This window comes from Cibotium barometz, chromosome 61 (assembly GCF_041138505.1).
Source record: "Cibotium barometz isolate CiBa-2024 chromosome 61, ASM4113850v1, whole genome shotgun sequence".
In the NCBI taxonomy this organism is placed as follows: domain Eukaryota; kingdom Viridiplantae; phylum Streptophyta; class Polypodiopsida; order Cyatheales; family Cibotiaceae; genus Cibotium; species Cibotium barometz.
Window position 1 is genome coordinate 17798454 of NC_141106.1, and position 27390 is coordinate 17825843.

General features: G+C 39.1%; 1 protein-coding gene across 2 annotated transcripts; it reads left to right on the forward strand.

The window, feature by feature from the left end:
* The first annotated feature begins 9384 nt into the window (after positions 1 to 9384).
* LOC147604625 (uncharacterized) lies at positions 9385 to 11792 on the forward strand. Of its 2 annotated transcripts, none has more exons than XM_086794972.1 (2): positions 9385 to 11199; positions 11293 to 11792. In XM_086794972.1, the coding sequence occupies exons 1-2, from the start codon at positions 9663 to 9665 to the stop codon at positions 11520 to 11522; spliced, it is 1767 nt and encodes a 588-aa protein (XP_086651098.1). In that variant the 5' UTR covers positions 9385 to 9662; the 3' UTR covers positions 11523 to 11792. The 2 variants fall into 2 exon arrangements, with proteins under 2 accessions (XP_086651098.1, XP_086651100.1); XM_086794974.1 differs by having other exon boundaries at positions 9385 to 11187; positions 11293 to 11790.
* The last annotated feature ends 15598 nt before the right edge of the window (positions 11793 to 27390 follow it).

Sequence of the window (27390 nt, forward strand, 5' to 3'; positions counted from 1 at the left end):
TTTGATGTGGATGTGGATGTATGGATGTGGATGTGGATGTATGGATGTGGATGTGGATGTGGATGTATGAATGTGGATGTGAAAATGGATGTATGGATGTAGATGTGGATGTGGAAATGGATGTATGGATGTAGATGTGGATGTGGATGTGGATGTATGGATGTGGATGTATGAATGTGGATGTGAATATGGATGTGTGGATGTGGATGTGGATGTGGATGTGGATGTATGAATGTGGATGTGGATGTGGATGTGTGGATGTGGATGTATGGATGTGGATGTATGGGTTTGAATGTGGATGTGGATGTATGAATGTGGATGTGGATATGGATGTATGGATGTGGATGTGGATGTGGATGTATGAATGTGGATGTGAAAATAGATGTATGGATGTAGATGTGGATGTGGATGTATGGATGTGGATGTATGAACGTGGATGTGGATGTGGATGAGGATGTATGGATGTGGATGTGGATGTGGATGTGTATGTATGAATGAGGATGTGGATATGGATGTATGGATGTGGATGTGGATGTGGATGTGTATGTATGAATGTGGATGTGGAAATGGATGTATGGATGTGGATGCATGAATGTGGATGTGGATGTGGATGTATGAATGTGGATGTGGAAATGGATGTATGGATGTGGATGCATGAATGTGGATGTGGAAATGGATGTATGGATGTGGATGCATGAATGTGGATGTGGATGTGGATGTATGAATGTGGATGTGGAAATGGATGTATGGATGTAGATATGGATGTGGATGTGGAAATGGATGTGGATGTATGAATGTGGATGTGGATGTACGGATGTGGATGTATGAATGCGGATGTGGACGTGGATGTATAGTTGTGGATATGGATGTGGATGTACGAATGTGGAGGTGTAGGTGGAATAATGGATGCGAATGTGTGTGAAAGGATGTGACGTCGATATGAGTGCATGGATGAGATGTGATGACATGTGACGTCGATATGAGTGAATGGATGAGATGTGATGACATGTGAATCAGGACGTGAATGAATGATATGGGATGTGAATGAATGATATGATATGCTATGTGATGTGAATGAATGATATGTGATGTGAATGAATCTGCTGATGTGATGAGATGGAAAATGATGTGATTGGATGAGAATGGGTACACATATGAATTGAATGTGGCATAAGTAATGTGGACTGATGAGGGATAATGTGGAAAGACGAGAGTTCATTATAGAAACTGTATTTGTGACCTGTTTGTAAATGACCGTTTTATGTCAAGAATGCTGGGGAAGCATTTTGACCGTCTTGTCAATAAGATCGTGGAGATCTAACTGATAAAGTTGCAACAGCTGACGGAGAGTCAACGGAGGACGTCTCGCGTAGCAAGGTCGGGCGAGGTCTTGACCAGCCTCGGTTCGATTTAAATGGTGAGCTTCCGTTACGATGGATGAGGGACCAAGAAAGCGGCCTATGAGTGAAGCACTAGGTGACCTGCGAGAAGGATCCTAGAGGGTGCTGACCATACGGTGCTCGGGCTCTGGGTCGCCGAAGATACCCACACGTGCGTCGTTGAAGATATTGGAACAAGGAGTAAGAGTTGTTTTCTGAAATCGGGCATGGATCTGGTTGACTAACCTTGCTAGTCCTCAACGGATGAGTCCATGGCTTTTTTATATATGGATATGTTGGTTGATCTTGCTGATCTTCAACGGAGATTCCATCTTGATTTTTATAAGTGAATATATTCCCGGGTAGTATGAGCTAGGAACTATTGAAAAGGCCCCTGAGTGGACAGGTGGTGAGCGTTCTGGTTGCCAATGATGCCATAGATACTCCGATGAAGGAATGATTGGAAATTAAGATTCAACCGGATATTTTTGGAGGATTGTGATCAGTGATACTATGGTTTGGTTAAATGATTGTTTTAAAGATGGTTGAATCTCTGAAAAAGGCAATTTCATATTGGGTGTGTAAGTGGCATGACTGGTGTTAAATTTGCATGAATATCCGGCTAGGGGGCCTGGGAACTCTTGTCCCTGGTACCCGAGACAAAACCTAACCAAATTCTAAATTGGATCCCATCACTATAGTGGTTGGCGGTTGGCTAACCCATGGGACTAGATGGGGAGGCTGGACTGATGGATCTGTAAAATGAGACTCAATTCTGTCATATTGGGTATGTAAGTGGCATGACTGGTGTTAAATTTGTATGAATATTCGGCTGGGGGCCTGGGAACTCTTCTCCCTGGTACCCGGGACAAAACCTAACCAAATTCTAAATTGGATCCCATCACTACAGTGGTTGGCGGTTGGCTAACCCATGGGACTGGATGGGGTTAGGCTGGACTGATGGATCCGTAAAATGAGACTCAATTCTGTTATAATACGATAGATGAAGTAAATCTCGGATAGTAATTGTTCTATGGATAAGAATCAACGGCTGTGCCTCTCGATGGGAAAAAAAGCGTTGATCTCTATGATCCAAGTGCAAGTTTCTTCCTTGATTTGACCGAGTGTCTTTATAGGTTCGGTCGGATCAGTTTGGTTAGTAATGACCTTGACTACGTTAGAGTAAGAATATCCTGGAGGAATCGCCCGTGCTTTCCGGCAAGGGAAGTTTTTTCGGGTTCAGTTTTTTAAAGAACCGAGGGATTAGTCTCCTGTCCGGATATCCGTGGTGTGGGCGAGGCCCCGAGTGAGAGGACCTTGCACCGCGCAAGGGGTGCTACTTCCGCTACTAGCACCCCCAAATCCGTTGCGCGGAGGGGGCAAGGATGTTTCAATCTTCCAGATGTTGAGCCTATATTCAATGTACCCTTTAATTTAGAACAAATTGTTAAGGACATGGCAAGCTCTATGTTACGGAAAGAGTGGGAGGCATATAGTAAATTGGTTAGTATAGAAATTATAAACGAGGGATCATCACAATATGTTCACATGTATAGCTTTGCCCTATCCTCATCTAAAAAGAAGAGCATGTCAGGTAGGTGGGATGCCTTTTCAGAAGATAAGAGGATAGAGATTTGTCTTGAACACTGTCCTCTGCAACAAGAAAAAGTGCAAAGTTCTTGAGTACTACTTTGGATTTGTGGCTTATCTATTCTGCAGACAGAGGACTACACAAAGGATAAACTGGAAGTTCAAAAGGGTCAAAAGGTTTCACAAGCTTCATTTGTCACAGAGATTGAATCTGATGATGAGGTTATGGACCTAGTTTCTGGTGATGAGGACGGCCTTCTAAAAGCATAGGTTTTGATGTGGCAGAGTTTAAGGCATCCACTGTTATTGATGTGGGATCATATGTGCATGGAGAACACTTGAAATCAAACTTCGTCCTCCCTGGGCTGCCCTCCTTTCTTATTAATGGTGGCAAGAATTTTATTATTCTCTCCCACATACAAAAGCTTTATAATTTAAGGGAGGATTATTACCTTGCAATTATAGCAGATGGTTGTGAATCTGCAAGCGGTATACTCGATGTGGAAAATGAACATAAAGAGGAGTTTCTGAAGTTGGACACTGAGGTGACAAAGAACTTCATTGAAGCTCCTAGAGCCATGTCATTGTGCTTTGAAAAACCCAAGGAGACTGAATCTTCTCTTCCCATAGAGCTAGAATTTCAAAGTCTTCAAGAGGAGTTAGGAATTACTGAAATTGGAAGAGAGCCCTTGCCCACCCTTGATCAAGGAAATGAAGAAGGCTCCATCAACGTTTGGGATGCATCCAAGTTGGAAGAGGATGAGAACCTGAAGGTAATTTATATGTTCTTGAGTGAGTGAATTTATGTGATTTATGGTATTGACTGAATTTCGAAATTTTGCATACAAAATTTCCCAAGCAAAAATGTTAAAATTTCGTGTACAAAATTTCCTTACACTAAATCCAAATTCTTCCTTCTCATCTTCTTGATGATCTCCATGCCGCATGACGCGTTGGTCGTGTGCCAGCTTTCCACTTCAGTGATCTCATTTTGGCTTGATTTTGTGCTACCTTTGCTAAATCACTTGTACAAGTCTTTTTCATTGATAGTTTTCGCCCAAAAGTATATCTGTAGAACCAATTGAACATTTCTTTGAGGTAATTTGTATGAGTCTTTCCTCCTCCATGTCGGGTGTTTTTGAAATATACTCCTCTAGCTCAGTAGTGAGATGTTTCCATTCCTTGGGTGATCCACATGTCAAAAGAGCCATATTCATTCATGAAGTATGCGCCATGTGCATACAAAATGTGATGCAAAAGAAAACACGACCAATTCAAAAGCCATACTTTATACCTTATAATCATTTCAAATTGATGAGTAGAAAGAAATTTGTTTACCATGTAATGTGTAATGTTGGTATCACCCCATGTATCGACCATGGATTTTGTAAAATTTTGAAGCTCTTCTTGAAATTTTTGGCACTCCTCTATAGTTGTCCTCTGCTTTTGCTCATTAATTTAATCATCTTATTGAAGTTTGACCAAACCTTCTCACGTAGAACTACAAGGCTTGGATTGGTGCAGTCAAACGTTGTGCATTTACATAAATCCTTCCACAAGTCCCAGGACTTTGAGTTCTTTACTTTTTCTAGCCTCTTTAGAAAATGTCTTGCCTTATATCCACTCATTGACACCTACTGGGCCACTTCATGATTTATGCCAGAGGTCTTCTTGTTAACAGTAATCTGCACATTGTCGCCACGGTACCCAATTGAGTTTAGTAGTTCCTCTACTTTTTGAAGAGCTTCATGTTGTCTTTCCTTGCCTTGCATAGTAAATGCATAATCAACATGACACTTGAGCAGACAATCAACGTGACACTTGAGCAGACGATCAAACACATGCATAAATGCATGCAAAGTACATAAATGCATAATCAACGTGATACTTATGCATAGTAAATGCATAATCAACGTGACACTTGAGCAGACGATCAAACACATGCATAAATGCATGCAAAGTACAAAAGATAACATTCTTGAGTTCGAATGGAATTACAGGATTCCATTCGGGGTCTCTCAAATGCCTGTTTGGCTCAGCTAGCATGTTAGCAGACAAGACACCACCAACCCAATTGCCAGCATTATCATCCCCACTGTATCATTCTCATCATCTTGATTCTCTAGTTTCCTCTTCCTTCCTGCCTTCTTTTGTTTCTTTTATCTCACCATTATCATGCACCATGGATAAGGATTTGGGGTGTTAGCACCTTGTGGACACCCAAGAAGGCACTTTATTGTCTTCAAGTCACCTCCTAAATGCCAGTCTATTGTATAAGTACCCTTACCCTCCACTTCTAATTTTTCCCCCTGAATATATGCTTTAATGACATTGGTAATCCATGGTATCCTATCAAACATCCAAGCCAGCACTTCATGTGTCTCCTTCATCGGTACTTCAAACGCCCCAAGCCACCATATCTCTCTCTCAAATTGGACACTAAAAGAGGGAAAACTTAACTTGCAAACCCTCTCCCTATTGCTCGTCTGATTGTCTGGGTTTTCATTAGAACCTTCCAAAGGTAACTCAGTCTCCTTAGTCATGTTGTTCTCACTCTTTGCATATGCCATTACCTCATTCATAAGTGTGATACTCATTCGTTCTAACCTCTTGCCTTTCACAATCTGACACTCATCCACTTTCAACACAAAACTTACCTTTTCACCTTGCATGACAAACAAAAGTAGATAAGTTTTAGTACTTAAAAGATTTTTTTATTAGCTCGCAAAGAATGTAAAAAATTACTTACATTGTTTAGGCAGTCCATAGAATAAGATCATAGCTCTTTGAAGACGTTGTAGATCAACAAATATATTGTTGAACTCATTGTAGGGATACATAATCTTACCATTTGTGCTTTGATTTTTTCCCCAAGCTCCAATGGTTAATGTATCATTGATTCAATAGTATTCTCCAATTTTGCGTTGCACATCATCATTGCATGTCCTCTTTGCTAATCTTATCTTTCTGGGGATAGGAAAAATATTCCTTGTGATACCTTGTTTGCGGAGTGTATCTTTTAGTAATTGATGGAGGGCTTGATATCCTTTTGTGCTAATGCCCACCTCATCGCATGCATTATGAACCTTCTCAATGCTTAGAAGATTGGAAATGTCATCCATTATCTCATTTGCGAGACGAGTACCTGACGTATCTTCTTGTGGCATGGGTCTCGAATGATGGAAAGAATGTCATGCCTCCTTACACAACTACGTAACATTTCTCCAAAGTCTTGAGGACCATTATCACCACATGCTTCTTTCAAAAAGTTCCTATCAAAAACCAATAAAGATTACCAAAAACACCTTAATCTATTTCTTATAACAACCACAACAACCAAAAATACCTTAAGCAAAATTACTTGCAACAATAATAGCCAAAGAACAAAAAGCAAACCTTGTTGCATGAATTCTTCGCTTAGGAGCACCACCACTAACTACAAGTTTTTGAATGTTAATGATTGTCCTCTTTCGCTCTCTTGCTCCCACGGGGGTGCTCTTGATGCGAGAGATTGTGTCTTGTAGCTTCATAACATGAGCCTCTTTCTCTTTGTCTCTTTTCTCTAGCTCTACAATATTATTTTGTGCATCTTGTAGTGCATGTTGTGCACTACTCAAAGTGCTTTTTAAGCTTGTGAGTGGAGAAATTGGACTCTCCATGCATTGCTCATGCTTAACCTTCTACAATACCCAAGTAGCCCATTCTCGCCCTCTCTAACAAACTGAATAAATGAAGGGAGATCAGTAAAGAGTGGAGGACAATGCGAAGAAGGATCATTAGGATATAAATATCCATCAATCCAAAGATCCACATTAGTCCAACCCTGTTGTCTTCTTGCATGCTTCTCATGTGCATTCAGATGCTCTTTCTTGATTGGTGCATATTCATTCAATATGCGAATATGCAAGTCCACCTTCTGCACTCGTGTTGAATCTGAAATTTTTACCATTCGAAAAATGGAGGAGACTAATCTAAAGTGACTTAGGGCTGTCCTATTGTATTCACAATATTCTATTGTGAAGAGGGAGAGAGATTCGCAATAGGAGAAGAGAGCTTGGGAAAAAGGAAGAGAGAGAGAGAGAGAGAGAGAGAGAGAGAGAGAGAGAGAGAGAGAGAGAGAATCTTATTGCAGAGGTTGGTAGGAAACGTGATGAATAATAGTAATGATTGAAAGAAACGAAATGTGGGGGAAATTTCAAATATGACTATTAAAGTGGAGTAAATAAGAATGAAAGTGTAGATATCAGTGATCTTAGTAGGGGGTTTTAATAGCTAGAAAGAGAATCCTAGTTCAAAAATTAGAGAGATCCCCTACTTTTAGGCCCAAAAGGCATCATTATGAGCTTTGTCTCCTTAAGCCTCAATAAAGAGAGAGAGAGAGAGGAGCCTTACTAACCCTTGGTTGACCTGCAGAACCCACGAGGAGGAAGGCGAGGAGGTGCCGATGACAACCAACTTGCATTAAAAAAAAACACAAAAAAGCATGTTAAAACGGTATGCATGAAGAGAAAGCACGTCAAAACGACATGCACAGAGAGAGAGAGAGAGAGAGAGAGAGAGAGAGAGAGAGAGAGAGAGAGAGAGAGAGAGAGAGAGAGAGAGAGGAGCGTTACTAACCCTTGGTTGACCCACAGAACCCGAGAGGAGGACCAGTCGAAGGCGAGGAGGAGCCGACGACAACCAACATGCATTAAAAAAACACAAAAAAGCACGTTAAAATAACATGCATAGAGAGAGCACGTCAAAACGACATGCAGAGAGAGAGAGAGAGAGAGAGAGAGAGAGAGAGAGAGAGGCCTTACTAATCCCTGATGGACCAGCAGAACGCGAGAAGGACTCGAAGGCGAGGAGCAGCAGTTGAAGTCAATGGCGGACTCGAAGGCGAGAAGGAGGATTCGAAGCAGTGCAAGCACCAAACTTGCCGCCCCCTTCATTGCTAAAATGGACGCATCGCGGCGGCACCCCCTCATGGCTGCATGAAGGCACGACTGGCTGCAGGTTTTTTGGCAATGCTCCTTGATGCATGAAGGCACGGCGGGCTGCACTTTTGGCGGCGCTCCTTTGATTAAGGCACGGCGGCTGCACTTTTGGCGGCGCTCCTTTGATTCGTCGATGGTGGACGGGTGCAGGGGCTAAAGACCTCGCCACCTGGCAAGGGGGAAAAGTCAAATGTATTCCCCCGTTATATTATGTAAGAAGAGAGCCAGAGGAAGTGTTCCATCTCTTTTGGAAATGCTCAACAACCTACCATTGTGGATGAATATTAGAAAGTGGTTATACAAAGCAAGGGCTTGAGATTTGTTCAATTGAAACCAAGCTATTTTGGGTGATGCAAGGAAGGTAATGCATTTGAAAAGAATTCGAAATACTCACACTAGAAGAACTTTTGGGAAAATGGTATTGCAAATGCTACTAGGAATCTACTTATACTCTTTTCATAATTTAGTATAATTTCTCTCGCCAAAAATAAAATAAAATCGTTTCACTGTGTGACAAACCTCGATTGTATTGTAACACTCAATTTCGAATGCACTATTACATACTATTGGGTATTTTTTACTTTGGAAATTCAAAGCTACCGGCATGATGCTCCAAAGCTCGTGCACAGTGCTTGAAAAGAATGGCATTCTAGTGCATTTTCACCGACCAGAATTAAGAGAGATTTTAAGTAGCGCTTATTTTAAGGAATGATTTTTCATATATTTTAGTTATGAAACCGACATTTAGTAGAGATTTCGGAACAAACACGTGATAGATTTAAGGGTTATCCTTATTTTGATTGGTTGAAAATTGCGTTTTTTTCTTGAGTAGTGCTCATGCAACCGATAAAGTTGGGACGAGAAAACTCCCTCTAAAAAAAAAAAGTCATGTAAATGTGAAATAAAAAAAAAAGTGGTGATATGAGAAAAATCTATAAGCTTGTAAGACGTAACTTGCAAGTGCCAATATATATATTTATGTATGGGAAAAAAATGGGGAAAAAAATGTACATATAGGTAATAATGATTACATTAGTATTTATAGCCTTTGAGGCTCTAGCAAGGTGACATTTAATACACGTACAGGCCTAGGAGTAACTGTATCCAACTTGAAGGTTCCAAGGGGACAAGCACGTGCGTGTGGAATTTTGTGCGACAGGACTGCGGTACGAAAATCTGAAATTTTCACCCCAAAAAAACGGAGGCTCAAGAATTTAGAAAATTAAGACAGCATGGGAAGCTGATGCTGTGTATGATTGCGTTGTCGTGGGTGGGGTAAAAACACACACACACACACGCACACACACACACACGATGCTGAACACTGCGCGCGCGCGCGCGCGTACACACACACACACACACGCACAGCGTCTGTGCGTGTGTCTCTCTCTCTCTCTCATATGGTTTCATGGGCGCCTAGGAGAGGTTCTGTCAGCTAGCTTCTTTTGCTGTGTGTTGTGTGTGTGTCTCTCTCTCTCTCTGTCTGTGTCTCTGCATATGCTTTCACGGGCGAATAGCAGCGGTACTCCTTTCAGTCATCTCTCCCCCCACAAACACACTGGTGTCTTGGAGCTTCCCTGTTGAGCACAGGCGCAGAAGGATCTCAATGGTTTTTGATTCTGTACTCTCTCACTGTCGCCCTAATGGTAAAGATTAATAGCGCTCCAGGAGCTTGTGGCACACAGTGTCATTGAGCTTGGAGGTCCTTCCCAGCATGGCCCATTGCAGCTCATCATTGTTGCACAGAACAGCATTTGGAGCAGAAAGAGCTAGTCATGAAGGCACAGCCCAAGGCCTTCTGCCCCCGAGGAAGAGGCTTATTGCAGGCCTCAATCATGTACCTGCTGGCATCGCTGGGTCACTTCCATCTCCACCTCTAATGTCTCCAACAGCAACACGGTCTCTACATGGTGAAGCTGCCATGGCCATGGCAGGGCATGGTCCCCTCCTGCGCAGCTCTCCCCTTTACACCTTACTGAACAGCTTCTCCCACAAGTGTTTCGCCTGTGGAGATGGTGGAGTGCTTCTGCATCGCGTCGCACGCCTTGGCAGCAGTAGTGGCGGAAGCTACCATTGCAGCTCCTGTGTGCTTTCTTTCAACAAGCACATGTATTGTTTCCTGTGTTTCCAGGTTTTCAAGGAAGTCTCACCTTCATCATCACCATCAGCCCTCCTCACTTGCTGCAGATGCCAACGCCTGAGCCACCGCCATTGCGCTCAGAGGCTATGGTCTCCCACCCCAGAAGGGCCCGGTCTCACCCTCTGCATTGAATGCTATATTAGGAATAATGGCAGCAGCAGCCAATCAATGGAACCCCCAAGCAAGAGGAGGAAAACAGCCAGCTTCAAAAGAGCCCAACAAACTTCTTCTTCTGGTTGCAAGGTGAAGCTTCCAGTGATCGACCAGCAAGCCCTGACTGCGGCCAGGATTGTGGCCACCATAGCTGAGAGGGAAGCTTATGGTGCAAAGCAGAGAGCCACGGCTATGGCCAGAGCTGCTGCCCGTGCCGCTGCCCAAGCCAAGACTGCGCTTGACAATGCATATCACATGCGTCAGAAAAAAAGAGAGGAAGAAGAGGAGGTGGCAGCAGGTATAGCTATGGACTCTGCAAGCAAGGATGAAGGGGAAAAGACGGGGGGCAATGCCATGGCTAAAACCCCGAGAGGCTCCAAGAGGAGGGCTCTGTCGGCAATTGTTGCATCAGAAACACTTTCCAAAGAGCTTGCCATAGCCAATCCTGCTAGTAGCTCTGCTATGACAGTAAAGCGAAAGAAGAAGCTGAGGCGGGGTGCTGCTGCAGAGGCAACCCCCGGCATCAGCCCTAGCCCTGGCCCTGCACAGAGCAGTAAAACCAGCATAAAAAAGCGAAAAACCCTCTCTTCAGTTGAGTTGCAGACACATGCATCAGCTAAATCCAAGGGCTCCAAATCAACTACAGCTAAATCGAAGGGCGGCGGTTCATTCACCAAGGGCAAGTTAGGAGCCATCTTCACTCAAGTTCTTGCTCTCAGCAAGAGTTTGAAAAGCTCATCACAAGCTCTTGATACTGCTATGAGGTGCTCTGAAACACGGTCTGCTATTCTGGAGGATAATGCAAATAAAGGGGTTCAACAAAACATAGGCAGGAGGGATGCAACTACCTCATCAGCTGAGATCACATCAAACACCACTTTGAAGCTTTCACAAGGCCACATTGCAAGCTCTTCCAACATAGATGCTTGCTATCCTTCTCAACATGGTAATTATGTCGGTAAACACCTCGATTATCCTTAAATTATGCCACTGCTCTAAGAATATCTTATATTATTGGCACTAAAGTATCTGTTTTTACTTTTAATCACAGAGTTTGCTGCAAGTTATCACAGAAAGGTACAAAGTGGAAGGTATCTTGAAGCCAATGTGGAGAATGCCGGAACCATGCATCTCGGCAACTCGCCGAAAACAGCGCAGTTGGGGATTATTGCTCAACAGCAAGAAGAGAAAAGTAGGACTGCTGATGATGATGCTATAGCTTCTGAACAGGAAAAAAGGCTATTCAACTTCTTCAATAGAATCATGGCTTCAAGCAAATAAACCACTGCAAGTGTTAATCTTCAATAGTAGGGCTTTGTTGAACTCCAATGTATATGGGTGCTTAGTCTTGAAAAATGTCAGGAGAGACATAGGCCTGTTAGAAGAAGAAGTTTACTCCTGAAGACTTGAGTTTGTGGGCAGATGCAGGTTATGGAAAAGTGGATCCAAAGGCTTCATGTGTACTTGTAAGTTTTGAAATCTAAACCTACTTGTCTTAGAGCTTCATGTTCATCTTAGCTTTTGTTGCTTGACTTCTTAATTAAGGCACATAAATTTCCTAAAAGCATTCTCTGTTAAAATATAGACAATCCTCAAAGATTCCTGTCTATACAATTAAAAACATCCAAAAAGCTTCCATTGTAGCTAAATTATGTCAAAAACTCCTATCCTTGTGAAATAAAGACAAGGGCTAATTTCAACCTTGCATTGGGAAGGGGGTCATCATGGCCTGCCTTTATGTATACTGTCTGTCCCACTTGTCTAGAATGTGGATCATGGATGTTGCCTTAGTGCTCGAAAAAACCCCCCAGCCTCGGCCTTAAGTGTATTTTTCACATGCTGAAATTCTGAAATTCTGGCTAAACTTTGAGGAAAATTGATGAAAATTTAGTTATAAAACTGACCAATCATAGGGTTTTGATTAAGGAAAATGGTCATCCACATTACCTTGTCCTTTTTCTCACTGTCTAGGAAAAAAGTTATCTGTGAGCACTGGTTTGAACTATTGAGCTTTGCATGGTAGTGTCTCTAATTTGTGCATTGATATCAGTCTCCATGAGGCATGTAATGGCACAAAAGTAGTTTTACAGTTTGAAGATATGATTTTTGAAAGAAAAATCAAATTATATCAGTAGATTTTCTTAAACTAAAGTATAGTTTCATGAGAGACCTAACACGGGTAGTTTTCCAGCTTTTGGCTCTCAAGAGTGTAACTCTCATAGTAACCCATGACTAGGGTTCACTTATTGTTCACCCATCTTTCTCTACTTGCTGACTTTGAGTATGAGGATGGATGAAGGGTCTATGATTGCTAGGTAATGTGTGGTTTTAGCACTTGCATTAGACTAGATTTCTTTCTATTTGCGGGAAGATATATATGTATACATATACCGGTTCACAACACATACCCACGTCGCGGAGCTTGATGGCATCAAACCCGGGTCCTCGCAATGGGACCCAACCATTCTACCAACTCATCTACACACCTTAGTAGATGGATTGTAGCATCTATAGCCTTTGCTTTCCTGCAAGTACCCAAGCAAGACTTTAGCTATAGACATCAATTTGTTTCTTCTCTCATTTGAAATGTGTATGCAATAATAGCATGTACACCCAAAAATATTCATGTGATACATCTTGCTTTGTTGACCTATATCCATGTGTGCTCACCAACTATTATTGTATTGCTTCTAGCAACCTATGTTGTAAACTAATTTATCCAATGTGGCAGAGGAAGAAGCTAGAAATTTTAGTTCATATAACCATGTCCCTATTAATGAATTAACCAAACCACAAGTAAAAGCAAGATGGCCAACTTAAAATTATACATGATAAGAAATCTTGAAACTTTAAGACAGATGTCATAGAAGACCTAGGTTGTTGAATGATGTAAAAATGAATGTAAAAGATGATGTCAAGAGAATAATACTTGTAGGCAAGAACCAATGCATGAACAACATAATGAAGGAGGTGCTCGATGATCCTTACAAAAAGTGCCATTTTAAGTTTCACCACAATCTCACTATAATTAGTGAAAGAAATCCAAATTCCAAATTCCAAACTCACTATAATTAGTGAAAAAAATTGATGAATTCTTTGTGTCAACAAAGTAGTGCATTATTGTTAGTGAGGTTTTATATTTTTAAAGCTTCTAATTTTTTTAAATATACACAATCTATTTTTATACATGCAAAAATGAAATAGAAGAAAATAATGGGGATAAAAGTATATCACCTTTGGGTATGTAAAAAAGGCAAAAATGCAACCATATGTTGAGCAATGAATTCAAAGAACTTGTTCTCACTTTTTTTGGAAAGAGATTACTCGTGTATCCTAAGAAAATGAAATTTATCGTTAAAGAATTAAGAAATAGGGAGAAAGAAGTACTTATATCGCCTTGTGAATTTTTAGACGAGCCATAGGTATGTGACAATGTCCCTATGATTATAGGTTAAATGGTTGAACCATATTGGTGGTTTCATAGCAATGGGTGTATGTAATCATGTACCAAGTATTATGGTTAATTATTCCTTTTCATCTCATTAGTGGTGTTTTCATACCAATGATTATCATACGTAAGTGACATCTATATAGTGTATATAATAGTAGTGCATGTTGTTAATAAACAACCACAACTATGTAGTTAACTCGATGCAACACCAAGTGCTACATATTAGTACTTATTACCATGTTGGACCTATATTGTATTTAGTTTAACTTTTTGTATAAATCAAATTATGGGAGAATAAATTTTTACAACAATCATTGTGCTAGTGTTGTATAATGTAGTTTATGCTATATAGTACTCTACATTTTATGACATAGAATGTTAGCAAACTCAAGGACAATAGTATGTATTATTAAGGCTATATCAATCCCTGCTATATAAAATTTTATGATGTATATCACATATTGTGCTATATAGTCTAAATAGCACTCATATTATCTTACCTTATTAAATGAATCTTGAAATATAAAAACTTAACACAACATTAAGTGCTACTACATAGTATTAATGACAATAGTGATTTCCAATGGGCATTAAAATAGATATTGTGTTATATAAATAGTCTAAGAAAGTGGTATATAATAACCTTTACTATAATAGATTTATTCATTGATGTATAGCACTCTATGAAAGTGCTATCTAGTACTATTTGTGTTATATATCGATCATTTTGTATGGAAAATTTCATGGTATTTATTAATATGACTTATTATAATATGTTATGTGTAGGAGTCTTTTTTATATAGAAAAATCTATGATATATATTATTATAAACTATTATTGATATGTCTAAATTATCAATCTACTATATAGCAATAGAATATATAACAATGATTTTATGTCTTTTGATATATCTTTTATCTCATAAGACACTATGTCTTTTGATATGTCTTTTATCAATATACTATGTAGCAATATAATATAGCAATGATTTTATGTATTACTCTATCTATTCTTCAAAATAGCCTATGCTATTATGTTGTATGAGATAATGCTATATACTACTGTCTATGATTTATGTAGTGTATGCTGTGTACTAGTATGTGGTACATGATAGTAGTAAATGCTATGTATCAGTGTGTGTGCAATACAAGGCTCGATTATATATAAAAGCTTGTGCTATATATTAATGACTACTATGTGCTATATTATCTTCTTTATAGTAGTTTGTGCTATGTAGAAATGTGTGCAAAATTTGTGTTTTAGATATATAGAAGCTTATTCAATATAGCAATGACTACCTACATTGTAAGATATATACTAGTTTTTGTTGTATATTAGTCTCTACTCTAAAAAAGTATCTACAACACAAGAGTTTATACTATATGGAAGTTTGTGCTATATAGCAATGCGATATTCTATGCATATACTATATAGGAGTTTGTGTCATATAGCAATGTGATATAGTATTATCTATATAGGAGTTTATACTGTATGGGATTTTGTGATATATAGCAATGCGATACTCTCTCTCTCTCTCTCTCTCTCTCTCTCTCTCTCTCTATATATATATATATATATATATATATATATATATATATATATATATATAAAAGAGTTTATGCTATATAGGAATGCGATACTCTATGTACCATTATGTGCTATAGTATTATTTGATAGTATTGTCTACATTTATAGGATTCTATATAGTATTTTGTGCTATCTAGTAGTAATGTCTACAATATAGGATTCTATTTGTGTATGTTAACCACTTTGTATATTTCACTCGCCCGACCTATCGTAACACACATTTTGCCATCTTCCTCACTTGAATGTTCAATGGGCACATATCTTTGTAAGGCACACTGGAACATATAAAGCACAGCCTTACCATGAGCTTAATTTTAAACATAGAAAGTCTAAGGACTTCATGTACATACTTGCTTAAGACTAGTAATAGTGGTCGCGCCGTTGGACTATTTTTTAAGCTTGGTCTATCGAGTGTAAAAGCTAGTGACTTGTATATAAGTCATTTTTGACACTAAGCGATAGAAATTCATTCCCTTGCAATAGAATAATTGTCACCTCTCCTTCTTCTCTACTTTTGCTCGTATGTGTTCTATTGGATTCTTGCATGTTAGATGGATTGCTTATAGGACTATGTTTACTTATAGGCTCCTCTCTTCTATTAGCTTCTTCTTCATCCACCTTTTGTGAGAACCACCGCAAATGGCATTCTCTTTTTGCCTCCATCTAGGCATAGAGAGCTCTACCTTTAGCCCATGGCCATGGAATGCACTTGAATTGAACATATTTGGTGGCACTGAGAGACGAGGAGTAGCCTAGGGCTTATTAGCTATGTTCTTCCATCCATTTCTAGTTATTGGGATCACCCAATATTTCCCGGTGTGAATTAGAAGGTCACATTGCGAGAATACGGTTTTAGAGCTTTAGGGATGTGTAAGTTTGCTGTGTTTTATTTGGTTTTGAAGCTTTTTGGATTCTATTTTCATATCTTGAAAGGGAAAACCCTAGTTTCTTGATTTGCATGATTTTGGAGGCCATAAGGCTTAGATTTCATTGAATTGAATCAAGAAATAGCTTAGCAATTGTGATTTTGAGTGGTTCCACTCTAAAAACATAAGTATTAAGCTCTATTATGTGTAGATTAGAGCTAGGAAAGATAAAATTTTTCATGCATTTCATAACTTTTCTTGTATTGTTAGAATTGGTAGCTTAGAAGTATGTAATTTAACCAAAAATAATTAATCACTATCATTAATTGGGATTAGAAACCTTAATCACCCCCTAGCATCAAGTCTAAAAGATCTCAAAAAAATCCAAAAACTAGGCCAAACCATCTCTCAGTTGGGAGTCATGAGCACATAGTCCGCAAAAGAAAAATGTGAGTCTAACTAGACATGATCTTGGAGACATGATACATGAGCCCATACACATGAACCATGAGTTTGAACCTGTGAACCATGATTCTAGAGGCATGAGTTAATACATGTGAGTCAACATACACTAGTCTATAGGTAGGTATACCTAATATTATACCAACCAAATAAAATTACCTTGAAGACTTGTAAGGACATGCCCAATAATTGCACACCCAACCCTGTCATAGACTTATTTCATAAAAGTTTGTGCCCCAACAGGCCTACTTCATAAAAAAAAAATACATGAGCCTAGTTCATTAGAAAAAGTTGTGAGCGTACTGACATGGGTATGTAGGCATGAGCCTACATTCGTGAGCCTAGAGGTATGAGTCTAGAGGCATGAAGAACCTAGAGACATGAGCCTATATGCGTTAAACCTAGTAGGTGTGACATGAGTCTAGCTCATGAGACCTGTGTGATCCTATTTTATACAAAAAAGATGTGAGCCCATCAATCTATAGGGATGCAAGCCTAGCAAAAAAAATGTAAAAAACCCTTAAAAAACTTAAAAACAAAAAATAAACAAAGCCAGAAAACTTATTTTTAAAAGCATGAGCAAAAATATACAAGTCTAAAATTAGTTTCAAACCTGCTTTAGGAAGCCCCAAAAGATTACTTTAGGAAGCACCAAAAGATTAATTCACCACCCTTTGATTCACACTAATTGTAGAAATGATAGTATAACTGACTACTTGATTCGGACTAACTATAGAAACAATAATACAATTGACTATAGTGCATCAAGCCACACTTCGCTAAACCCATCTACAACAAAGCACTCATAATAGAGTGCTCTCTTGTTAAAGGCAAGACTCCTTCAGATTAAGCTTTAGGATGAGTTGAGCCATTTTAACAAAGCTATGATCAGAGAAATAACTGAACCCCTAGAATTAGGAGTAACCAAGTTCCTTGAAGCCTTAGATTCACTAACTAGCTCTATAAACAATGCCATCAACTTTGTGAAAAAATGCATTGAACTATCCTATCTTTGGGTGAATCTCCAATGATGGGATTAGGATGACCAAGAACCTCAAGCATTAGGTGAAATATGGACTCTCATTTTTGCCCCTTAAGGATTTCCACACCTCCTCTCTCTAGAAAAATGGGCTCATGGTGAAATTTTTGCAAATCAACTCAAAAGTGAGCGGAGTTTGGACATTTGGAATCTACTCTTTGAAACCTTTCCAATGATATATAGTATGATAAGCAATTTCGAATATTTAAGAAGTCCCCAAATTGGTGATGACATGGCATGTTACTACATTAATGCTGAGGATGAAACGCTGGTGTGGCTGAAAACACTCAGGGTTGAAGTGCTCTAGATGCTGAATATTCAATCGTTGATGCTCCTTAGGTTGAAGGCTCCAACGCTTGATTTGCTGAATTATGATATGAATGAATGAATGGTGAAATACTGAACTATTTATATGTACAACATGAGCAAGTCAGCTGGCTGAAACTGGCCGACTGCTTCATGTCCTGCCAATAAATGCATAAAGGTGATAATAATATGAAAAAATGCTAAATAAATACTAAAAAATGTGGGAAAAATACTAGATAAAGTTCTCATGCATTACATGCGACATCTTCACCAATTTGGAGACTTCTTGAATATTCAAAATTGCTTATCATGCTATATATCATTGGAAAGGTCTCGAAGAATAGATTCAAAATGACCAAACTCCGCTCACTTTTGAGTTGATTTGTAAAAATTTCACCATGAGCCCATCTTTCTAGAGAGAGGAGGCGTGGAAATCCGAGGGGCAAAAATGAGAGTCCATATTTCACCTTAGTGGTTCGCTCCCTCTCAGGAGCGGTTAAACCATGCCAACATCGATGCCACAATGTTTCAAATATTTGGTGTCGATTATGAGCTTTGTTTATCTAAAGGTGACCATGACCAAGAAGCCCAACAACCATAGTTACAGTAAATCAGGACATGTCACTTTTGATGTACCATTAGAGACAAGTATTCCACAAAACATCCAACAATAAGCACACAGTGCAAGAGGAGCATAGGAGCCTATTATTTAATCTTTTTCACCAAGGAAGTTCCATTTCCTCTCTATTTAGATCAAGGGCTACAGTAGAAAGCGAGAATCCTTTTTTACCAAAGGAAGTTCCAATTACCCAAGGGATCCACAAGGGTATTCACATAACGTGTTCTCAACCATAGCAAGCATGTAGCTTCAAAGCTAGAGGGCGGCATAAGACAAGTGCCATTGAAAACCGTACAACCCAACCCTATGGGGCAAGAAATCCCAAACCTTGAAGGGTTTTTTGCAACCACAACCTTATATTCGATCGCCACGTGAATATGTAGAGAAGACATTCTTAGGATGATGTTTGGGAAGGGGTTTTGCCACAAAGATGAGAAGAATATTGTTGACCACAATGGTTAAACATTACTCCTACTATTTTTTAATCAAAAGTGTGGTTGCACTTCATGTAACACATTTTTATGTAAAACCACACTAAGTGCTTCATGTTAAAAGCTATGAGATGACTAAGATTACGACATGTGTAATGCCACCAATAGTCAATGGGGGCAGTTGGCCACTGTAAAAAGTGAGCTCTTGTATCTAAGTGACTTGAAGGAAATATGAAAGAATACAATCCCATTATCACATTTACGTCTTCTTCTTTTTCCCTCTTGCTCTTGTGTGGTGATGGTTGTGAGCTTGTGTGTTTATGCATGCTTGATTGTGGGTGTGTGCTTGTAGATGATGCTCTCTATCTTCTCTCCACTCTCTTCTTCTGATTCTTCTCTCTCTCTTTCTCTCTCTCACCCTCCTTGTACACATGAAGGCATTGAGGTAGAGGTTGAGATTTCCATAGCTTCTTCTCTCCTTGATCACTACCTAGCACATGGAAGCTCCACTTGGATGACACAAGTGGTGGTGGAGTAAGCCCCTAGCTGGTTTTACATCAAGGAGTTAACCCTCATAGGGTTGGCTAAGTGCATGCTCCCGAACCGACCCTTGCATCTTCTATTATCTCCTTCTCCCCTCATGCAACGTGAATGTTCATTTTGATAAACATATTTGGCACCGTTGCCAGGGATAACACTTAGCTTAGGGTCCTTCAATCTTTTCCTAAGCTAGAGACCTATGTTGCCCTGATGGAATGCAAATCCGTTGGTGGTATGAGCTTTGTATGAGTGTATTTGTTTGATGCTATCATTTTTTGTTTTGTTTTGATCAATGGAGTTTGGAATGGAGCTTGTGGATCAATAGGAGCTTTGGAGGCTACATCAAATGCGGGAGCAAGTGCTCTAATTTTGGCATTGGTTCCATTGATTTTTGTTTTCTCTTTAAGTAGATAGAAAACTATAGGTTAGTTTAATTGCACCATTAATCTTAGGATACTAGGTTAAATTACACATTCCTTGCATCATTAAGTATCTTAGGACTAGCTTAATCTATGCATAAAAATAAAACCTCAAAAAATCATCTCTAAGGAGAGAAAAGCAAGAGAAAACCAAGAGCAACTCACTCTTGGGTTGCTTTTCTGAGAAGTGAATGCCCGTTCCTTCATAGAGGTACGGTCGTACTCTTCTTAGCCATTCCCGTTCACTTTACAGATTGAGAATATTTCCAAATCTAATCCATAAATGGGTGTCATGGGCATTAAAAGAGTATAACTCTGTCATGAGAATATTTGGAGGTGGCTCAGCAGAGATACACCATTTCGGCGCTATTAAGACACCTGACTACTGTCAGTTTGTGAGAATGTTCATTTCCAAGAGACCAGTTGTTGTCAAGCTTTGCCTTAGAAATTGCTATCAAGATTGTCTGTCTTATCTATATAGACCGGATGGACTAACGCATGAGCATAGTTAAGGCTTAGCTATAGTGACTAGATGTGAGAACCCTACCCCCTCCGCGGTACCTTGCCGCCGGCGGCGGCAGAAACGGCCTCGGCCTCCCATGCGGGGCGAGGATCCACACTCGGGGCCTGAAGTCACATGGTCAAATCAAGAAGAGACTTGCACTTGGTCTATGGAATCACCACTTTTTTCCTCTTTTACGAGGCACAACCTGCTAATCCCCTCCCACAGAACAAGGTCTTCTCAGGATTTATTCTAATTAACGTAACTAATTGTATCTAGTTGTTTCACAGCAGGAATCCTCCGATCCAGCCTAACCCCATCCATCCCAAGGGTTAGCCAACCACCCGACCACTGTATTGGTGGGATTTCTTTATAAAGATTTGGTTGTGTTTTGCCTGGGTACCAAGGAAAAGAGTTCCCAAGCCCCCTAGCCAACGTTTCATGCAAAAATTAAGGTAGGCATTCCACATACACACCCAATATGAAATTGCCATTTATAGCAGATTCGGTTGGCTTTAAAACAATCCTTCAATAGAAATCATAATTTTACTGATCATCGTTCTCCAATATTCTGAGTCCATTGTATTACAAAATGTGTCCTCTGGACTCTCCGTTGAAGACTAGCTGGCCAACCAACGAGATCCAGTATCAAATTTGGTTCCCAAAAAACTTTAGTCCATCCGAATCTTCCTCGACGTACGCATGGGTGTCCTAGCAATCGCGAGCCCGTGCATCGCCTGGTGAGAACCCTCTAGGATCCTCCTTAGGTGTCCTAGCACTTCACTCAGGGACCGCTTCGTCGGTCCTCGCCCATCGTACACCGGCGGAAGCGCACCATACCAAGGCTGGTCAAGACCTCGGTAGGCTTTGCCGCGAGCGACGTCCCTTGATGACTCCTCGCTAGTTGTTCCAACGAACCTCCTCTTAGTAAAACATATGCCAAATGCTTCCTCCAGCATTCTGGCGTAAAACAGTTCTTTTTTGAATGAAAAATAGAGGCTCTAATGCAAGTAAAATTCCCAGTTTGAGATTGGTTCGACAAAACTTTCTCCATGATTCCCGGTTTCATAATGAGGATCCTTGATCTCTCATGAGGGTAATCTACCCATCATTTTGTCTGTTTGTCCAACTAGATTCTTGGTGAGTTCGGTCAAAGGAAAAACTAATTTAGTTCCGGTAGTCTATTCTTTGTATTTAGGAACTGGAATTGGTCACTAAGTTTCAGATTGAGAGATGGGCAAGTAGGGTTACTGTCCTTCCCTCTCGTAGTCTAACCAAATTCATTTGGTTTAGTTTTAACAAGGATTCCCTTCAGATAAACATCTAATTTTGGGTAAATATCAATTTAGTGATTTTTCCAATTAAAATATCCAAAGATATTCTTTATGCCACATAATTTCTTGACCTTAATTCATTAGGTAGAATAATGGTGGAAATTCATCTTTTGACACAAAGATTTAATTCAAATCCATCTTTTCTTAAATATCATAAAAATTCTTCTTTTAACTAAATACCAATACCTATTTTTTGAATAAACTTAAAATCCCTCTTTTTCTCATTTAATGAGTGCAATCCAATTATCATGGGAATTCCTCTTTTACCATAAATTAAATCTATCTAAAATTCTTCTTAAAAATTATATAAGAATATCCATTAATTTCATTAAGCTAGAAATTCTACTTTTCTCATTCAAATGATTGAATTTCAAATATGGTGGGAATTCCTCTTTCATCATTTAAATTTATCTATGCAAAAAGATAAATTTAACTAATTTTTCTCTTAAAAATTTTAAAAAAATCTCCATTAATTCCTTTACACTAGAAATTCCATTTTCTCATTTAAATGGTTGAATTCCAATTATGGTGGGAATTCCTCTTTCATCATTTAAATTTATCTATGCAAAAAGATAAATTTAACTAAATTTTCTCTTAAATATTAAATAAAAATCTCCATTAATTTCTTTACACTAGAAATTCCATTTTTCTCATTTAAATGGTTGAATTCCAATTATGGTGGAAATTCCTCTTTCATCATTTAAATTTATCTATGCATAAAAATAAATTTAACTAAAATTCTTCTTTAAATTTTTAAATAAAATATCCATTATTTTAGTATTCCAAATTTTTCTCTTTTCTCATTGGTATACATGGATTTCTATTGTCATGGAAATTTCTCTTTTATCATAAAAAAGAATTACTAGAAGATTTCTTTTTCCTAATTAACTATTTATGTATAAACATAAAAATAAAAATTTCTATGGTTATGATGAGAATTATTCAATTAATCTAGGATGATTAATCCTAGAATATGGTAGGAAGTCCTCTTTTCATCATATTATGTATGAAAATGATTTATGTGCTAATTTTTCAAAAATTTTACCATAGCTTTGTGATAATTTTCAATAATTTTGAAAGCATAAAGTTTTAGTAATACAATATGATAGAATATCTATCATTTGGATCAATATCTAATTATCAACTTGATTCCTAAGTTTTTCATAATTTAAATAGCATAAAAGCATTAAAAGGTCACTTCTTTGGCTTCTAATTTGAAAAGCATAGAATTTACTTTTAGATTTGAGAATCACTTCATGAGAAGAATCATTTGAATATAGAATAGGTCATAGGAATGACCATTATTTAGGGGAGAGAGAGATATGCTTAAAAAACATTTTAATTTAAGCATAAATGTAAATTTTGTGTTTAATTACTAAATATCATTAGAGAGCTTCAATTGCATTAAAGAGCCATTCAATTGAATACTTCTCAAGCTTGAGAGGGGTTGAGAAGTGAGAAACATTTAGAGATTAAGAAAAAGACCATAAAGTCACACTTTACCTCTTATTTTGCTTGATTCTTTAGTCTAAGGAGAGGCCCCCAACCAATCAATTGGTTTAGTATATTGATGAAGACTCCAAAGAAGGTTGAAGAGAGAGAGAAGCTCCAGTCACACTTTACCTCTTATTTTGCTTGATTCTTTAGTCTAAGGAGAGACCCCAACCAATCAATTGGTTTAGTATGTTGATGAAGACTCCAAAGAATGTTGAAGAGAGAGAGAAGCTCCAATCTCTCCAAATTGTAGAGGATTTTTAGAGGATAATAGAAAATATGCTTATTTTAGAGTAATAGTTCACAGACGAGAATACAAAAGAATGAGGGTCTATTTATAGGTGAGGGAGGCCACTAACTGAGTCCAACTAAGTTCTAGAATTTTTCAGCTTTAGTTTGGCTGAATTTGGACAAGATTTAGACCGGTTTGGCTCCCTTTTTGATTTGGTTTGATCCAAGAGAGAGGAGAGAAAAAATATCTTATTATGTTTGAGTTTAAAACTCCTCCACACATGTGAATTAGGTGACTCCTTGAAGGCTCCCCCTTTTCTTAACGAAGGTGTCAAAAATGAATGATTACTCCAAAATGTCTCATTTTTTTAGTAATATTTCATAATTTTTAACTAATAAATCTTGTATTCAGTCAACTCTTCATCTTATGTGGGAATTTACTCATTTTTGGGTATTTTCTTTTATTCATTGGATTTATCTCATCCCAACACTTGGATTAATCTTATTGGTCTATAGGAACCTTAATTGGACCATAATTTAAAATTTTCAAAAAATCTTGACCCTTAGGCTAAGGTCTTTTAAATCATTTTTAATTAATTCCAATTGCACCTTGAAAAATTTATTTTGATTTTCTGTTTCAGGGAAACATATTTTTGATATTTGTAAAATTTATATATTCAAAAATATCTTAATATTGAATTACCACTCTCTAGAAAATTTCATCTCACTAGGTAAAAACAAGGAAAAATAATATTTTCTTGTATTCAGAATCACGAAATAATTACAGGGGATTGAAGTAAAGGATTATTCATTATTCAGGCTCAGGAGGAATCTTACATCCTCTCCCACTTGAAGACCCCGAGATGTCCTCATCTCGCAAAGTGGGGGTAATCCTTCATCAACTCTTCTTCTTTCTCCCATGTGGCATCTTCTAGAGGGAAGAACTTCCACTTTACTAATAATTCTCTGAGGACTCTCCTCCTGAGAATCTTCTCCCGAACGTCAAGGATTTTCTCAGGTTAGAATACCATCTGGCCTTGAGTCGGAGAAATTAATTGTTCGTCATCAAGCATATGACTTGGGCTGGGTACATATTTCTTGAGCAAACTGACATGGAATACAACATGTACCTTGAGCAGGGATTTCATTCACGTGATCACGTTAACCGCGAAGTGGTAATAACACTAGTTAATAACACTCTCACACACTTGTTAATATCATAGATATTCACACAACCGGGAGAAACTTGCTATCCCGGTTTTCCCGGCGGGCTACTAGCTTGGCCCGACGGGCCACTGTTTAGCCCGGCAGGTTACTTATCTAGCCCGGCGGGCCTTTTTTTGCGCCAAAAACTGGGCTGTTTTGGAGGGACCTATATAAAGGGTTTCCCCTCACTTCCAAATGTGCTTTACCAAAGCACTTGGGTGGCTCACCTCAGGCTAAAAGACACAAGAGGTGAGTATAAATATTATGGATTTTTGTTTGAAGCTTGTTAATAATATTTTGTATTTTATAAGATTTTGATTGTAAATGGTTTATCGTATTTGTTACGTGGACTAGCAATGTCTCCTCTTGGGTGGTCTACTCGAGTGCCAATTGGTCTGGGTAGGAGCTTCCCTAGAGGAGGGTATAGGTGGTGAGATGTTCGGGACATCATCTCTATCTAGGGATGGATTGCCTCAAATGCATCTCACCAAACGTTTGGTTTCTTTAGGTCAACTAGCAATACCTCCTCTTGGGTGGTCTACTCGAGTGCCATTTGGTCTGGGTAGAAGCTTCTCTAGAGGAGGATATAGGTGGTGAGATGTTCGGGACATCATCTCTATTTAGGGATGGATTGTCTCAAATGCATCTCACCAAACGTTTGATTTCTTTAGGTCGACTAGCAATACCTCCTCTTGGGTGGTCTACTCGAGTGCCATTTGGTCTGGGTAGGAGCTTCTCTAGAGGAGGATATAGGTGGTGAGATGTTCGGGACATCATCTCTATTTAGGGATGGATTGCCTCAAATGCATCTCACCAAACGTTCGGTTGCATTGGCAAGAAGTGGGTTTTAGACTTTATAATTGCATATTTTAGTTTTACTCAGGCTGTTTTGGATCTCAAATCTTGCATGATTGTTGTTTAGGTGTTACAATGGTTGCTTCTAATTGCGGCACATCAACCCAACGAAGCAACAGACCATTAGAAACTAGTGGAGTTTCCTTGCAACGAGATATGACAGCACAAACTTTGAATGTTGCGTCTCAAAGTGGCAAGAGGAGGAGCGGAGGAAAATCACTGGGACCTGAATGGCAATTTGCTTCCAATCTTTCTAGATTTGTCGAATGGAAGTGTAATTTTTGTGGCTTGGTAAAATCTGGGGGTGCTCCCAGAATAAGGGAGCATTTGCTTGGCACTAGCACAAAAAATCCCGGAGGTAAATGCAAGGGTGCAGGAGCTGATGATGCTGCAAAGCGCCTTAGAGCTTTGATAAGTAAACAAGCATCACAAAACAAGAGGCCCAATCTCTGTGCAAGAAATCACCAATCGCCGAATTTGGCAGCATCAAGTGGAGGTATCTCCAACCAAGGAGTGACTCCAACACATACTACTTGCCAAAATGACACCCAAGGTCCAGATGTCTCAATACCGATGGATGCATCTCCTGAGTTTCAGGTGGGTATGTCTCGTACCAGACAAACTAATCTAGTTGACAGCTTTTGTGCCACTGCTTTAGAGGATGCTCAACTTGCTTTAGCGAAAGCGATCTTCTTTACTGGTTCTTCATTGTCTATGGTCACGAAAGATTCATGGAAGATGGCTTGGAAGAAGATTGGAGAATATGGACCTGGGTTTTGTCCACCAACTTATCACCACATGCGAAATCAATTACTTGACAAGTGCTATGACAACACACGGGAAAGCGTTCAAAGACTCATAATTGACACCACAAATCAGTCTAGATGCACAATTGTCAGTGATGGTTGGTCGAATGCCCAAAGACGTCCATTGATAAATGTAATGTTGGTATGTCCTCGTGGGGAATGCTTTATCAAAGCTGTTGATAGCTCCGGGGAAATTAAATCTGGTCAATTTATCGCCGATATCATTGGTGATGCTATCGACCAAGTTGGGTCTGAAAATGTGCTTCAAGTGATTATGGATAATGCAGCTAATTGTCGAGCAGCAGGTCGTATGTTGGAATCTCGATTTTCCAATATCTATACATTTGGTTGTAACACTCATAGCCTTAACTTGGTGTTACAAGATTGGTACAAAAATGCTGATACAGAGTGGTTCAAGGAGATTATCGATAGTGCAAGTAAGATTGTCAAATTTGTGCTCAAACGGCAACGTGTTTTAGATATGTATCGTCAACGCATGGAAACTATGCTAAAGTTGCCTTGTGAAACCAGATTTTGCACTAATTTTTATATGCTTCAATCTCTCCTAAGAAATAGGAATGCAGTCATGGAAACCTTTGTGTGTGCTGGCTTCTCTGAGTGGGAGGTTGACCAGTCCGAAAAGGTTAAAGAAAAGGTGAGGTACATGCGATCTTTGATATCGGATCGTAGTTTATGGGAGGAAGCAGCAGATTGTTATCATGTTATGATGCCAGTTATGCTTGCTTTGCGCCAGTTGGATTCTAGATTGCCAAATATCGGGAAGGTTTGGATGGCGTGGTGGTCCATTCAAGAAAGCCTCGCAAACCCAGAGGAGCCCACTAAAATTGTTGTCAAGCATTGGAGTCCTCCATTCACTAGAGCAAGGAGAAATATCTTGGCCAAGTATGTAAGCGCTCGGTGGGTAGGAGCACATAGTCCATTGCATAGTGTTGCATATTGTCTTGACCCAGAATACTGGCATATGGACGTGAATGCCCTAG